At 41.3% G+C, this 17108-nt stretch overlaps 1 protein-coding gene across 2 annotated transcripts in view; it reads right to left on the bottom strand.

Annotated features, from left to right (window-relative positions):
- Nucleotides 1–17108, bottom strand: part of ric1 (RIC1 homolog, RAB6A GEF complex partner 1) — a 107570-nt gene that overhangs the window by 40907 nt on the left and 49555 nt on the right. For both annotated transcript variants that reach the window (XM_034191640.1, XM_034191641.1), the window contains exons 3-4: nt 10173–10252; nt 5548–5655 (exon numbers count right to left, since the gene is read on the bottom strand). In XM_034191640.1, the coding sequence (XP_034047531.1) occupies nt 5548–5655; nt 10173–10252 (188 nt within the window). The remainder of the gene's footprint in view (nt 1–5547; nt 5656–10172; nt 10253–17108) is intronic.

Raw genomic sequence — 17108 nt, 5'->3', positions numbered from 1 at the left:
ATTCTACTCTTCCTTTTTTTAGATATACCTTTGTATACACTAGTAGAGTTCTACCTTAGAATTGAAATGTATTATAGAAGACATACCTTACTGAACTTTCATGGGCTACTTTACAATTCAAGCATGATAGTTTTCTATTATGGAACGAGTCAATGAGATATGATGGAATCTGATACAATTCTTTGTTTAATGTAGATATTTATTTTTCATGACAAATTAGAATAAGCCATAAGTGGCACTGATTACCGTCAAATACATATTTCAGAAAAGACCATGGAACTTTTTGCTACTGTGTTACCTCTTCTCGCCTTTTGTTGACCACTAGGTGTAACACAACATACAGTAGCAGAAAGCGTAGCATAGAAGAAGACAGCTATTAGTTAGCAAAGCATAACTTTACCATTCTGAACCAGCACAACAGGATTAACAGATTTTGAACACAAACAAAGTTCAAATGGGCAGAAGTGGGAAAAAGTCACCAGCAAGTCATTCTCAAGTCATGAATCAGCAAGTCACAAGTCTCAAGTCAAGTCCCAAGTCAAGTCTCAAGTCATAATGACCACCAACTGATTGCAAGCTGACTTGAGACTTGTGACTTGCCGATTCATGACTTGAGAATGACTTGACAGTGACTTCGTCCCACCTCTGGAAAAGGGTACATTCATCAGTTATACCACTCATCACTGTCACACGTTGATTCTACCTCACAAAGTGAGCGTTCCCGTTACTCACGCCAACCATTTAAGGACACGGAGGCATAACTCAAAATTGAGGCAAAACTTAAAATTGAGCCATCAAATGGTGTGGAATACATTTAGGTTGATTCAGAATTCATACTGATTAATCATTTGTGTTCGTTACTTTAAAATCGATTTTCCATTTCCACTGGTGGGGGAGATGTCTGACTAAAGACTATACAGAAGAAGAACCAAGAGGAGAAGAAAGAAGGCAGAAGAAGTAAAAGCAGAGTGGACGTTCACTGTGGAGGTGGCTTTTTACTTTAGTTTCACAGCAGGAGACGCCCACTCATCTCTTGCACAATCAAGCTGTGCCCATGAAATGCCAACAGAGAGCGCTCATTCAAATGGCTACCCTATAATCTTTTCTGAGTGGAGATAGTGGGTGAGATGTGACGGATACACAGAAGGGACTGAATGTACAGACAAAAATCAACACAAGACAAACAAGACCAGTGGAGCGTGACAATTCATGTCAACTCTCAAACAAAGATGTCATGCTGGTTAATAACAGGGAATGTAAAAAGATTCTGGAATTTAAAAACAAAAAGCAAAAATGAAGAGCAGAGCTTCCCAATCATGATTAAAGAGGAAAACAAAGAAGCTGCAACCAAAGGCTCCTGCATTCTTACACAGCCATGAAGATAACCTTTGAATGTCACTTATTTTTTCATAGTCAGTGCGATAATTTTGGAGTACTGCAGATTTGAGTTATGGTATATATTGTAAGAAAGCAACATTTAAGATTCTATGCTACTAAGAGCATGCAGGGATGCTTCTTATCAATTTCTAATTATGATGTTATAATCCTGCATTGCATATTGTAACCTGGGTGGTAAATCTCCAGTTTCTTATCTCCCATTGATAAATCCTGTGTCCTATTAAGTCACTGCGTCGTACGTCACACGTGACTCTTTATTACCCAGTAGTTAGACGCTGTCGGGGAGACGCGAGGGAACACGGGGGAGAGGTTTCTGCAGGTCGGTGACAAAGTCGTTCTTCTAGTATACATCATAACACTTACCATATTCAAGGTACTGATTGCTCGTTTGTAGGAGCCGACTATCGCTGACAAAGCGCGTGGGGAGAAGCTTGTGGTTGTCTTAAATTAGCGGAATTAGCCAGGCTTTTACTGATGGTGAGCTAAAGGAACCTGAATCATCGTATCTGGCCTGAAGAGCCCCCAACCCTTGCCTTGCCTTGAATGAACTATTCTCATCTGGACTATTGAGCGATTCGCGACTACGGATTGCGTTCACTCTGTGAACTTTGAATAACCGATCCCTGGAATTTTGTCTTCTGAATTCTGGTTTGAGTTTTACAACCGAATAAGGTCACTAACTTTATTGCACTTTGAATGGCCATTCATTAATTGTTTATGTTGTTTGCCTACGCACTTAAATATATATTGTTTGGGTACCAACTATTCCTGGCTGCTGTTGTGTCACTGGCTCCCAGAGTCGAATTCTAGCTTCTGAAAATTTGGCCCAATTTCATTGTACATTTGTACCTATATGTGAAGTACCTTTATAATATTGGCCCTAATATCATCTTAACATACTTGTTACAATATTCCTACTTAAGCTGCACAACGTACCCTGTAACTGACGCATTAACTAAGTAACACCAAACTAAAGTTCACATCTTTGCAGCTGAATATGTATTGATGTTTCAAAAAAATAGGGAATATTATGTCAAATTAGTATCAGTATCTGTAGTTACCATACACTGTGATATTTCTTAAGTCTAACGCCTGGCAAGTATTACACACAAGGATCATAAAGGATTATGACTTTTATGGCCAATACTAATCAATTTCATGCCTTCTTCAGCCTGATTTTGCAGATTATTAAATTGCAGGAATTTAAACTGTGTCAAGGAAAAGGAACAAATTAATCCTCTTTCCATTTTGTACAGCTGACTTGAAATGCTGCACATCGCATCCATCTACACCCCCCCCCCCCCCCCCCCCCCCACACACACAGAAATTAGACTGTGCACATTCAGGCCCAGTCCACAGGGAGACAAGTTTAGGTGTAGACAAATGTTTCGTAACATCTTGCCATTTTGAGGCAAAGGCGCCGTTTGAGATTTGTCCACTCGGGCTCCGAAACCTGCGGTTCCGTGTGGATAAACCTCAAAATGGAGCCTTTGCATTTTCAAGGGTACAACCATTACGCAACTTCTATGATACGATGACATCATAACCACACCCCTCTAATTGTAGCTCCACCGCAAGACCGCAAAAATGTTTCAGTTAGTTTTCTTGACTCAGCGTACTGGCACGTAACTGCTCATAAGGGACAATATGTTGTTAGGGTAATTTAACATGGTGTTTTGTTTTGTTTTTTGTTTTGTTTTTTGTCTTGGTGGATCCTTAGTGGGATTTATTTTCATTGCTAGCAGAATGCTGAAGAGATGAAGAATGGCTGTGGTGTACATGGACATGAATAAAGGAACCACTGTGACACTACTAAAACAATTGCAGAAAAGACTTCAAGTTTTTAAAATAAGGGGGTTTTTTTTCCTTCTTGATGGTAACGGGACAAGCAGTTGCATCCTCCGTGTCGGGACGCACCCAGAGCAGATTGCTTGTCTGTCGGACTCCAGTCTGCCAGCATTGATGGCGGGGGGAAAAAAAACCCTCAACTCTGAGTTTATTCACAAGCAACTTCCATGATAAGGAATTGAGGCATTTCCAGACATCGTCTTCCAAAACAAAGGCATCTTGTGTGGATAACAATTTTCGGCAGGTTGTGTTTTTGAATCGGGCTGTAGGGATGCAACAGGTCAGATTAAAAGACTTTACGTTTACTCAGTGAGCCACTTTGTAAATTTTCTCGCTTCTGCTGCTACATTGATTTGCTCTTTACACTAGTTTGTATACAACGTGTAAGGTTTATTATAAGCATGCTCCACGTCGTCTTCTCCATTTTTTGTGGGAGTGTTACAGCACCACATACAGGCCTGGCATATACATACTACAGCACTTTCAATGCCTTTGTGTGTAAGCAGTCATTTCTTGAAATGTTGCCGTGTTTATGGAACACTTTTTGAAAACAACAAAGAAAAATATTGCATCCGTTTCCATGTGGACAAGGCCTCAGTAACACAGACCTATAACTAATGACTACATTCACTCCAATGTTGATTTTTACGATTATGTCAGTAGAAAATTGTAAAACTCAAAACAAAAGAATGACCATTTTGTTTTCACAGTGAGCAAGGTGTTTGCTATGGGGCTGTTATTGTAGCAAAAGTATTTGCAAACGTGTATTTTGATCTGTGTGTGTTTAACCAGCTGAAAGCAAGATTGGATTCTTGCAGGAACGGTGTTACTCCAAAAATTTTTTGAGCAGCACCGCTAAAAAGGTAGCGGTGACTGATATCATTGGTGCTTGTGCTCCTGGTGGTATGAAGCTGTATAGTCACAGAGGCACAGACAATAGGGATGTGAATCATACCACAACTCACAATTCAATTAGATTCCGATTCTTGGGGTGATGATTCGATTCAGAATCGATTTTCGATTCATAGAGCTCTGAGAAATAGTTATATTACTTAAAAATGTTTATCTTTAAGAAAATGCACCTTTACAAGGTTAATCAAGTGATTCTAGATGTAAATTTACTTATCTGCTTTGCTCGTTCAGTGTTGGCTGGCAGTTTAGCGAAGCGCTGGTCAGTAGTCGGCAGAGACCGCTGCTCCACTTCTTTTAGCTCCCAATGATGGTGTAGCATGTGGGCTTGCGGATTTGAAGTATTTCCGAAGTACTTGACTTTTATTTTGCAGATTTTCCCCCCTTGCATAAGTCATGTCAAGCTCCTTCTTACGCAGCAAATAATAAAATCCAAAATGCACCCAAACATTTGCCTTCAGCAAAGACACTGCTGGCTGAATTAGCTCTTCGTCCAGCATGTTAAACTGCAGCTCACGAATGTTTGAAGCACACCGGACCCTCCCCTCGCGGGGACGCTGTAGTACGGAAGCTGTTGCTTGACAAACAGTACACACAGCGAGTAAGCAAGAAAATGTTTAAAAAAATGCTTTTTAAAAATCGATTCTTGGACATTTTGGATCGATTCAGAATTGTAATGAATAAGAATCGCGATTCGGACGTGAATCGATTTTTTTCCGGCACCCCTAACAGACAAGTCTCCACACAGGTGCAAATCGCTGCACGCATTTGTAAATTTTCCACAGCAGACGTGTAGCAAAAGTCACGTGTAAGAACACATCCAATCGAGTGGCCTGATTTTCACAGACACACGGTTACACAGGCACGGATTTGTTTTCACACATTTGTGGATGTGGTTACACACACACACACACACACACACACACAGATCACACATTTGACAATACTATTGCTACAATAATGGCCCCATAGTTTGCGATTTAAAAAATTGTGAAATGTGCTCCTTCATGCACATCAACAGTTCCTCACATGGAGAAGTAAATTTGCCATCATTTTCACTGATAAATTCTGAGAGGACAAATAATCGAGGTGTGGGTAAAAGTAGGGCACAAAACTTAAAATTTATGCATCACTGACAACAGATACTGAATTGCAGCTCAACAGGTAGGAACTGTACTGGTGTTGCTATGAGATATGTCAATATTTGCTAATGTTAAAATGAAAGACACTGAAGATCCCAATTGTAACAGATGGGGGGAAAAAAACAAAAAACATACAGATTTAAAATGGGGAGATTTTGTGTTCTTCCGTCCGCGTGAGTGATGGCACGTCTGAGACCGTCGAGGAGTATTTTGGCAAAAAAGGAGGCCAGACAAAACAAAAAGCATCTACCTGGTGATGGGAGCCTCCAGATCCACAGGCTTCTTCATCTCGAGAGACAAAGCAGGAGCACATTGCTCCTCTTTGTAACCAGGAGTCACCTTCACACGAGGACTTCCTCTGTACAAATGCATACATACATATGTACGATCAAACCCACACATTCTTTTATCAACTGACAGGATAAGAGATGGAACTGAAAACTGTAATCTAATATAACAGATGGCTGTGTGCAGAAATGTGGACAGTTCTTACTACTCATAGGCCTAAAAAGACTAGCATGTTTGAACTCGCCTTTTCTGCTGGCAAGTTCTTTCGGAATGTGAAACGTGCATAGTGGAGACACAAACATACAACAGTGGCTTTAAACAAAAAAGCTTATAACTGATGTGTGGTAGACCTGGACAAATGCTTTTTAAAGAGCATATAGATTGGGTGGAAGGCAGATACCTGAAGCATTGTCACGGCAGCTCATAACACAAATCTGACAAATTATGTCCAACAAAACCAAGAAAAGGCATCTGACCACATCAAAAACAGCATTTGTTAAACATGGGAAGCAAAGACATAAGATTTAATGACACACACAACATTGCTATATTGTTAATCTCGGCTAATTAGTAGTCTTTTATGGGATTTGTCACTAAACTTTGTAGCATTTAGACGCGTGCATCTCTCACTTATCAAACAAAACAATACGTATCTAGATACATGGGCTACAATATGATTCAAAAACAATCATTTTTATTTTGGAACAATTACATTATGAGTGATAAGATGCAATCAGACAATTCTTTGTTTAATGTAGACCTTCATTTTCCAAAAGAAATTAGAATAAGTTATAAAAAAAAGCACTGCCCAACTTCAAGCAACTTTGGAACACACCCCGTTCCCGACTGCCAGTCATTGGTCACCACTGGGGGCAATAACACATACATTTGCAGAAAGTGCAGCATGGAACATTCCCCTTTCTCCATTTTGAACTGTTATGACAGATTGCGAACCAAACAAAGTTCAAATTGGTAGATTTATGTCTATGATTATTGAACATGTTTGTTTTTTCTCACAAAGTTAAAATTTCACACCAGAGCCTCACACTGATGTTGCCATTTTCCAAGAGTTTGAAGAGAGTTACACCCCTAGTAGTGTTCATCATCAACATAACTTCACATGTCTCAAAAATAACAACTGAAAATCACTACTTTAACATGACAGAAGCAAAGGATGGCACATTAGTGCTCTGTATTTTGACTACTAATGTGGCCTGAGGCATATTCCCTCACAGAATGGCAGACAAGGAGAAAACTGACACATTATTGAAATCATAGACTGCATATATACTGGACACCACACCACACACCCCACACCAGCTCTGCAGGCAGTGCTGGTGTGTGGTGTGGGGCTTCTGCCGCTGCGTGTGATGGGGCAAGTTCGGCTGATGTCATGCTGTGGTGCTGACCTTCCAGAATGAATTTTTCGGCCTCCTCTGCCAGCGCACAGCAGTCCATGATTGCGGTGTTGGCCAGCACTGTGCGCACCTGAGGAGGGAGTTGGTTCACAAAAAGCCAAGTTGGTGTCCTCCCAGGAGCTGCAGCATTGTGTTCATGAGCTCTGGCTTGCTGTCCTCCAACCCGTGCAGAGAGAAGAGCCTGCTGGCCCTGTCAGTGTCTGACAGTTCAAAAGTTTTGAGGAGGTGATCCCTGATGGCTGCATATTTATTCGCAGCAGGGGGGCTTTGCAGGAGGGCGATCAGCCTCGATCAGTGTGCCGACGGCCGAGACGTAATAATATTTTGTGTCGTCTGTGGTGAACTCTTAGAGCGAACGGCGCCTCGGTTTGTGCAAACCAGGTGGCAGTTTACAGAAGCATGACTTTGAGCATCAAGTGTGAAAACGTTTCAGCAGCAGCGGACATTCGCGTGTGAACAGCTTTGATCCACAGAGGTGTGACATATAAAAACAGTGTGATCACAAATTGCTGCATTCTTTTCTGAACAATGTTTGAGTCGCTGTACAAGACAGTCCTTTTGTGTCCGCGTATACGTGGGCTACAACACATCCAAACACTGAATGCATTCATCCAGAGTGAATCAGCTGGAGAGAAGGTGAAGTGCGTGTGTGGCTGATCCACTTACGCAGGGCCTGTGCGTGCATGATCAGAACAGGTAATCGAACCCGTGCACGTGTGTGTGACAGACTGCATGAACACACAGCCACAGCGCCCGGTGATCAGAAACAGCAGGGTTTTGGAAAAGAAAAAAAAAAACAAAAAAACAAAGCGAGACAGTGCTATCCCCCTCCCCCCCTCTCGTTTGCTCTCTCCCCCTCTGTCTCGCTCTCAATGCTGAAACAAGCAGCGGAATCTTTTAAGTTTGCTTGTGAGTTTAAATGGCAATATTTTCTACTTTTTGGGGGGGCAAAAGGATTCTGAACTTTGCAATCTGATGTTCCCAGCCCTGACAAGGAAGCAGTGTGTCCCGCTGTACATCTGGAAACGTGAGTGCTGTTTGCTTTTTTAGCGTTTGACAACAGAGCACATTTGTGCAATGCAAAAAAAAAAAAAAACATGCGACATGCTACAGTACACATACATTAAAAGTAAACATACGCAGCTGCAAGTAAATCTATGAAAACAATGACACGCACAAAACACAGAGTACGCGCGCATTTCGGGTGTACTTTAAATGCAACACAACATCACAATAAAGCCCCATTTACACATAGACGGTAAGAGCTCCCGGAAGAGTTTTTGGCTGTCTTAAAGATCAAATGGCGTTGTCAACGCTGGCACGGCTTAGTTCCGGCTTTACCGGGAATCGTCGAAAAAAAATTATTCAACATGTCGAATAATTCCGGGAGCGCTCCCGGAGAATTCGCGTGACGACGGAGACAACGCGAACAACGGCGTTTGATACTTTTTAATCGCCGTGTCATCCTGCTCCTTCCTGTAGTGCCGCAGTTTACACCCCCGTAATTGGCGGCCGGCTTTGTATCCCTAACCAACGGCGTGTAAAACGGCGATAGAGCCCACATCGGCGTCCTCAAAGGCGTTTTAACCGGCGACAGAGGCAGACAAAACAGCGGCACTAGCGGACAGTACGTCGTTCTAAGCGCCACCTCCCAGCTAACGGCGTTACAAACGGCTGATAGGCGGCGGTCAATATAAAAACGCTAGCGCGCTGCATGCAGGCCTCTCACTCGGCCAGCTCCAGATATTTCTGCAGAGAAGCTAAAGTATGCCTCCTAAAAGAAAATTGGCAGCGGCAAGGACTTACCAAGAGGTCTGCTTCAGACGCAGAGGACAGCCCTGTAGTGGAGACGAGCAACACATTGAGGAGGGGAAAAGGAAAAGATAATAAAAGGCTGAGAGATGAGCTCCCTCCTCCTGAAGTGACAGCTGCTTCAGCCTATTGTACTCTGTGGGCGGTGCCTATATGCAAAAGTTCCTGGAGTAACACAGGATTTGCCTGGATAAATCCAGAGGTACACAGGGCATTATCGGCGGTGGCAGAACACCGCCATTCTCACGCGCGTCTTAACCTGCGATTGTAAAGGATAGAACTGGGTATTAACCCCCGTTGCCTGACGTGTGCCGGATGCTACGGCATCAAAACGCCGCTTTATTCGGCGGATTTAGCGGCGTTTTATCCGACAATAAACCAATGAGCATGTGTTATGCATCTTTTTGCTCATCTCATCCACTTCACAGTCTTCAGCAATAGACAGTGCCTTTGTTACGATCACTATTGTTCACATAACTGACACTGTTCCTAATCAGCCGAGCAGCAGAGACCAGCAATTGCAGTACTTAACCACAGAATGACAACATTACATAACTAAGACACATAAATTATCTGGAAAGTAACAAAAAAGCTGAAGGCTTTTCTGAAGAACATAGGTTTTCTTTTTGTGAAACTACGAGAGACACCTAGTCATTATATTAAACAATGTGAAATAATTAGGTTAAGTCTCAGCCTAATATTGTAACTCCCCACCGATTAGGTAAACTGACCATAGCAGATGCGTAACGACGTAACTTTGGGTTGGTTTTATTGTCTGTCAGTTTTCATTACTTTAATTTTAGCACAACAAACCACACTACCTTCTCCTCCTCCTTTCCTGGCATGGAATGTAAGGCATACAGAGCAGGAAATGGGCAAGCCTTCCAACATTATAAATGTTCCGCACAAATATTTTGGAAAAGTAGGAACTGTACCTGAAGTCATTTCAAATAAAGCAACACTGGAGTCCTGGTTTTCATGTGGCTCTGTCTGCTGGGTTTGTAATGGTGTTCCAGTGTAACAGGAATGACAGATTTCTTAATTAAAGTGTCTCAGGAAACCTGAGCAAACAGAATTTGTTTATTAAAAAGCAATCATGTACTTTAACTACAGCCAATGCTGTACTTTATAATGACTGTGCAAAATGATGAAAAGAGCAATGTTCTTTAGCAGATATATCCTCTATTGTGTCTAGACACTGAACTGAGCAACACACATGGCAACAAAAGGCTCACTGAGAAGTATGAGACAACTCAAAAAAATACTGTTCCAAAATCAGCAGAGTCTCATCCCCTTCTTGCCTCAACTACATGTTTACCTCAGCATGTGTGTGTTCGTGTTTGTGTGTTGGTCTCACTTTGGGTAGACAGGCTCGTATAGACATTTGTCATCCCCTCGTCCAAGCACATCAAACAAGAGGATATAGCCGTTGGCAGTCTGGAAAACAAAGAGAACACGATCAATATATTTGTTCATCCACTATTATTATCATCAGAGAAACGAAAAGCATCATTTCAGGGAAGCTACACAGACGAGTTTACACATTCAACTAAAAACTGTAACCTGAAAGCCAGAGAGTGCAAAAATTAAGGACAGAGGTGAGTCTTTATATTTTTTAAGTTTGAGATGCACTAACTGTTCACAAGCCAAACATGTGGCTGGATGAGGCGGGGAATCTGGGCAATGTGTCACTTGCTGCTTGGCTCAGAGTGGCGTGCTACAGTGGTGCAACATTGCATCCAATTTTCACAAAATTAATCCAAAACAACAACAGGCATTCCTTTCGTGATGTGCTGTGGCAGACATGATGATACACTAAATAAGTAGATACTGGCCAGGCCTAATAAACTATTTTTACCACTTTCATGCTGATAAGTCTGGGATTAAAGATACATCGGCAGGCAGTTTACTTCAAAAGAGTGTGTTATTTAATTACCAAATATACAATAACGTTCTCTGAACTAATGTTATTGTAAATATGAATTATAATATACAATCTCTACAAGTGCATTATTTTAAAGTGCGTATCACTAGTAAATAAAATGTCAAATGAGCTGACTATTCTAAATAAAGGAAGAATTATTAAAATATTGATGCATTTTGTTTAATTTTTGGTGCCATATGCCCTGAGAAATTAAGTCATAAACATAGGGAAATTAGCTTGATTTCACCTGCCTCTTATAAACGCTCAGAAACCTCAAGCTGTGAGGAATATGAACTTTGGTGACATCATCTCAGGTCATGCCTCTCGAACCACTCTATTGAAATGAATGGGGAAAACTGAATTTTTTTTACAGTGTAAGGTTCTCCTCTCTACAGAGAGGAATGCTGGAGCTCTGACAGAGTGACCATTGGGTTCTTGGTCACCTCCGTAACTCATCCCCTTCTCCCCCGATCTCTCAGTTTAGACAGGTGGCCACCTCTAGGAAGAGTCCTGGTGGATCCGAACTTCTTCCATTTACACTGTGCTCATTGGGACCTTCACAGCAGGAGAAACGTTTCTGTACCCTTCCCCAGATTTGTGCCTAGAGACAATCCTGTCTCAGAGGTCTACAGATAATTCCTTTGACTTCATGCTTGGTTTGTGCTCTGATATGCACTGTCAACTGTGAGACCTTAAAAGATAACATTGATTGGAGTGCAAAATTCCCTTTAATGTCTCTATAGTCGAGAGTTTAAAAACAAAACAAAAAACAAAACACAATATACTACATAATCAAATTGCAATAATTATAGAATTACATGTTTTAAGCATTGCGATACATATTGAATTGGCACCCAAGTATCGCAATGGGTACTGAATTGGAACATTAGTGTATCATCTCAGTACTGCCACAAAAGCATTTATCGAGCTCTTGTGCATGAAATACAATCTCTACAAAGGCAGTATATGTAAAATATAATATTCCTGCCTGTGTAAATTGTTCTTTCAACACACACACACACACACACACACACACACACACACACACACACACACACACACACACACACACACACACACACACACACACACACACACACACACACACACACACACACACACACACACACAGCTGTGAAGGAAAGTGCTAAAATTGAGCCTTTGGACTGAAACATGACCAGAGACGTGATCAAGGGTACTTTGTCAGCAAATGTACCTCGCTTTCACAATGGCTGCATGTAGAAACACATTTGTCACAATCTTTAACTGCATGAAACTGTTGTTAAGTTTGCAATGTTGCTTCAGTTGTATTGTATTGCATAGAGATGTTTTCTTCAGACTCAGTCATGATCCACTGGAGTATCTTTGACTTTTCTTGTGAGTGACAGTGCTGTTGGCAGTAGGCTGATACATCGCTGCAACACTGAGAAAACCTGAACCAGAAAAATAGTGAAGCCCGACAGACGGGAACTGCAAATACAGCAATAGAAACTTGGCCCAAAAAGAATGGCTATAGCCAAAAGTAAGAGAGAGCCAAAAGGAGGCCTGTTAAACCCATCAGCTTTCTGTAAACCTGCTAAAATCTACCTCAGAAATGCCAGCTTCCAATATTTCAAAAGATTCTGTTACATGACTGTTTCTGAAGATGATTAATAAAAGAAAGCAGCCTGTATGCCAACTGAAATGTCATTTTGGTAAATCAATTTTCACATATCGCTGTGTCACTGCGGTCAGTGCATCACTGCCAACCCTCAGTCCTTCAGTCAACTATCATTAAACTCATTTCTGAATATAATGTTACCAGAGAGATGCCACATACTTTGCTTCCAAAGATATTTAAATAAATAAATAAATAAAAATCCCCTTTGCCAAAGTCAAAGATTTCAGCCAGAAAAACTTGAAATATTTCTGCCCTTTGTGTGTGTTTACTCAGTTGATGCGGTTGAAAATCTTAACACCAGACTCCCAACCTGCTGCCTGAATCACATCAACCCCAACGCTCATGTTTATTCTTGAGAACAGTGGGTGCAATGGCACCTTTTCAGGCACCAGGTGCTCACCAACAATGTTTTCTCTTGTGCCTACGTACAGAAAGGGGCTCCAGTGTCTGGTACAGTTAGCATGTTTGCCTCCAAAACAGAAGGTCACCAGATGTGGGTTGCCCATGCACTATTCTCCATGTACATCTGGAGTTGCATCATGAAGGGTATCTAGCATAAAAGTTGTGCCTAATCAATATGCAGATCCATGCAGGATCGGTTGAAGAAACTGCAAGCAAACATAGGAGCAGCTAAAAAATAAGCTCATTCATGGTTTGGCTGCTTCCCAGGATATGAGTCACTTGTTGCCCCAAGGAGAGGAGTTGAACTCACAGCTTCATGTATCTGTGGCTTTGTCAGGTTTCTATAGGTTTTAAAGAAACCTGACAAAGCAAGACAGTTTAACCGGTCTATATACATATAGTTGTGCTCAAACATTTACATACCCTGGAAGAATTTTTGCTTTTTTGGCCATTTTTCAGAGAATATGAATAACATAAAACCTTTTTCTCTTTTTCACTTAAGCCCCTTTCACACTGGGCCTGCTTCAAGTTGCATATGCTGTGTATCTAATAACGCAGGAATGTCTGCGTCAGTTGTGCACAGTGGTGGTGGTGGTGGGGGGGAATCTTGAAGATGTGAGAGCGCCGAGGAGCTCAGCTCACCTGCAGCCAGACTGTACAATGAGCAGGAGCAGGTGTGCGCTCTGATTTCTCTTCTAGTTTTTATTTCTTATAAACTAGAAGAGAAATCAGAGCACAGACCTGCAGTGTTGCACAATCTTGTGGAACGCTGCATGCCTGTGCTCTGATTTCTGTTATAGTTTATATTTCTTCCTGTGACCGCATAGCTGCAGCCGGCGTTCGAGGACACGTGGACATGGACATGGAAATGAGGAGTTATACTGAATGTGGACATGTCCTGTCTCTGGCAATCAATTTGTGAGCAGGACTTATGGACTTTATTTAAACACAATTGTGAGAGAATTTAAGGAGGTGAACGCGATGAGCTGCAGCAAGGCTGCAATGAGCTTTTTTTTTTTTTTTTTCTTTTAATTGTTCACGTGTGCTCTTGAGTGGTGTAGTTTTACTGCATTGTGTACACGGTATAAAAGTTTGACAACAATCCTGTGTGATTTATAGCTCGGCAACAATGGAGCACAGCAGGAATTATAAATTGGTGTCGGGTAATGCTATATTGTGTGGGTGTGGCATCCAGTCATGTTAAGTACCATTAAGTTGCCTCAACTTCCCAGAAATCTACTTCCTTTCTGTGTCCTGTGCTCGAAGCAGAATTTATTTATTTTTTTTTACACATTTAATTTTTGGCGGCCGTTTCGCTTTGCCCTTTGCGTCCCTCACAGTGTTGTGGTGTTGAGCTGCATCAACTCGGCACTAGGTTGTATCAACGTGGCATCATCATGACGACACATGATGCAACTCGAAGCAGGCCCGGTGTGAAAGGGGCTTTATGGTTAGTGGTTGGGTGAAGCCATTTATTGTCAAACAACTGTGTTTACTCCTTTAAATCATGATGACAACAGAAACTACCCAAATTATCCTGATCAAAGGTTTTATCCCCCTGTTCTTAATACTGTGTGTTTCCCCCTTTAACATCAATGACAGCTTGGAGCCTTTGCTATAGTTGTGGATGAGGCTCTCTGATGGTAAAGCTGCCACTGAATGTGTCTTGGACTTTATTTACATCAATTATGAAGAAATACAAACAGTATGGCACTCAATGGTAAATCTGCATGAAGTAGTCAGATCTCCAAACCTGAGTGACTGTGCAAGAAGGGCGAAGAAAGCCATCAAGACACCCAGACACCATCAACTTTGATCACGCAAAAACCAAGGAGAGCTGACATTTGCCATTTGGTATGCTTATGTATTTTGGGTGAAGGATGAACACTGTGAAAACAAAAAGTTGATAGGACAAATATTTTTTGAGAAATTAGCAATTTTAGCTAACCAGTAAACAATGGATGTTGTGCTGCAATGCACCATGGGAGTTTGGGGTTTTAAATGTTATTGTGGTTCATGTTAGTTTAACAGTGTTGTTAGTGTTATTGATTTATTGTGTTTTTGTAGTTGAATAAGCAAAGTGCGCAACGCATCTGCGCATGAGTGGGCCAAACTGGGTCAAAAATTCCAGCTACCAAACACACACCGCCACCACTGAATTTCATATACGCTAGCATTAGTGGACTGTGAAAGTTCAGGCTTACAGGGATTGTTTCAAAGGCTTTAAGCCTTAAGCGAAGCATACAATAATGACAGGTGCGCGTTGTGCCATTTTCAGATGCTCAAACAGAATTTAGAAGCTTGAAAGGTGGCTGAAAACACACAATTGCAAGGCTCCGCCGAGTCCACCCAAAGATGGAAAGAAGAACAAATGTGGTTGTAAACCTCCGTTCATTCTACACAATTTCCCCACAGAAAAGAAAGATCCAGACGGACGGAAAAGACGGACTAAAATTGTAAGTTTCTTACACACAATTATTTTATCAATATCCAGAAACCGTGGCGAATTATAATGTGGTTGATGGTGTCGTTTTCGTGCATCGGCTTATGACTGTAATGTCCCACCATGAATGACGTGGTGCATAATATTGTAATATTGACATGTTCTATAAACAAACTGCATGCATGCACATATCATTGTATGTCTGTCAAATTACACTATGTAACAAATTTTTATTTTGTTTTGTTCCTGGGTACGCAGTGTGTTTTCCTAACCTGTTATGCCTTAAATAAATAGAAAATAGCTGTTATTCCACAGAAACTTGCTTCTGTGATCAGGACAATGATATTTTGAAATTTGTCTGTTTTCAAGAATATTCTCGATTCGCCTTCACTACTACTGAGTAGTCTTCTAGAATATTCTTTAACTGCTAGAACTAGAAGTTTCCAGAATTATCTAGAAATTTCAAGAAACTTTTAGAACTTTCTACAACGTTAAAAAAAATAAAATCAAAGTTTGTGCTGAATGTAGTCATTTTTCCATAGACTTTAGACATAAGCAGTTGAAATATAACACTTAGAAGCCAGGAACAAAAATTGTGTTACATAGTGTTATCAAAAAAACAAAAAACAAAAAAAAAAACATGACACCAAAGAGGTTATATGGGAGACCCACCTTCCTTGTAGTCATTAAGAAGCCGGTGGAGTAGCGATTTCTCATCCCTGCTTTGCTTATTAACTTATATAGTGCCAAATCACGAATAATCGCCTCAAGGCACTTCACAAACATCATTTAAAAGCAGAATAAAATGAAATAAGATTAAAACAATTTAACCATAAAAAGGTAAAAGAAGTAAAATAAATAAAAGGAATAAAAAAGAGACACAATCATATAAAATACTAATGATAAAACAGGGAGAACAAATGTGTCTTCAGCCTGGCTTTAAAAGTCTCCACAGAGTCCGACTGTCGTATCAGTGCAGGCAGATCATTCCACAGAGCTGGGGCGCGGTGATAGAAAGCTCTGTAACCCGCTGACTTTTTCGTCACCCTCAGGACACAAAATAGTCCTGCACCCTGTGAATGCAGAGCCCTTGCTGGCAGGCCGGCCAGATAGGAGGGTGCCAGTCTGTGAACAATTTTATAGGCCAATAATAATACTTTAAAATCTGATCTCAAAGAGACCGGAAGCCAGTGAAGAGATGCCAGAACCCGCGTAATATGGTCAAACCTTCTGCTTCGTGTCGGAAGTCTGGCAGCAATATTTTGAACCAGTTGAAGACCCCTGATGCTGGACTGTGGTAAACCAGAAAACAAAGCATTACAATAGTCCAATCTAGAAGAAACAAAAGCATGAATCAGAGTCTCAGCAACAGCCACAGACAAGATGGGACGAATCTTTGCTATATTTCTTAGACTAAAGAAAGCAGTCCTCGTAATGTCCCTAATGTGGAGGTCAAAGGACAATGTAGGATCAAAAATTACCCCAGTAATTTGTCAGTATGATGTATAACACATGAACCTAGGCTAAGCGATCAAATTGATGCCAATGTCTTGCTGGACCAAGAACCATCATTTCAGTCTTATCAGAGTTCAAAAGTAGAAAGTTGCTAGACATCCAACTTCTCACTGCTGCGAGACAGTCCTGTAAAGATTTTATGTGATTACAGGATTTCCAGCAGCTATCGGCATATACAACTGAGTGTCATCAGCACAGCAATGAAAAGCAACCCCAAAACAGCGCAAAATGCTCCCAAGGGGTGCCATATACAGGGAAAAAAGCAGGGGACCCAGAACGGATCCCTGCAGAACCCCGAACTTCATGCCCCTAAAATCAGAGGTAGTGTCGCTGCACAAAACACAGTGGG

Source organism: Thalassophryne amazonica, chromosome 17, assembly GCF_902500255.1.
Source record: "Thalassophryne amazonica chromosome 17, fThaAma1.1, whole genome shotgun sequence".
Lineage (NCBI taxonomy): Eukaryota > Metazoa > Chordata > Actinopteri > Batrachoidiformes > Batrachoididae > Thalassophryne > Thalassophryne amazonica.
This window is presented reverse-complemented; position numbering and strand designations above follow the sequence as displayed.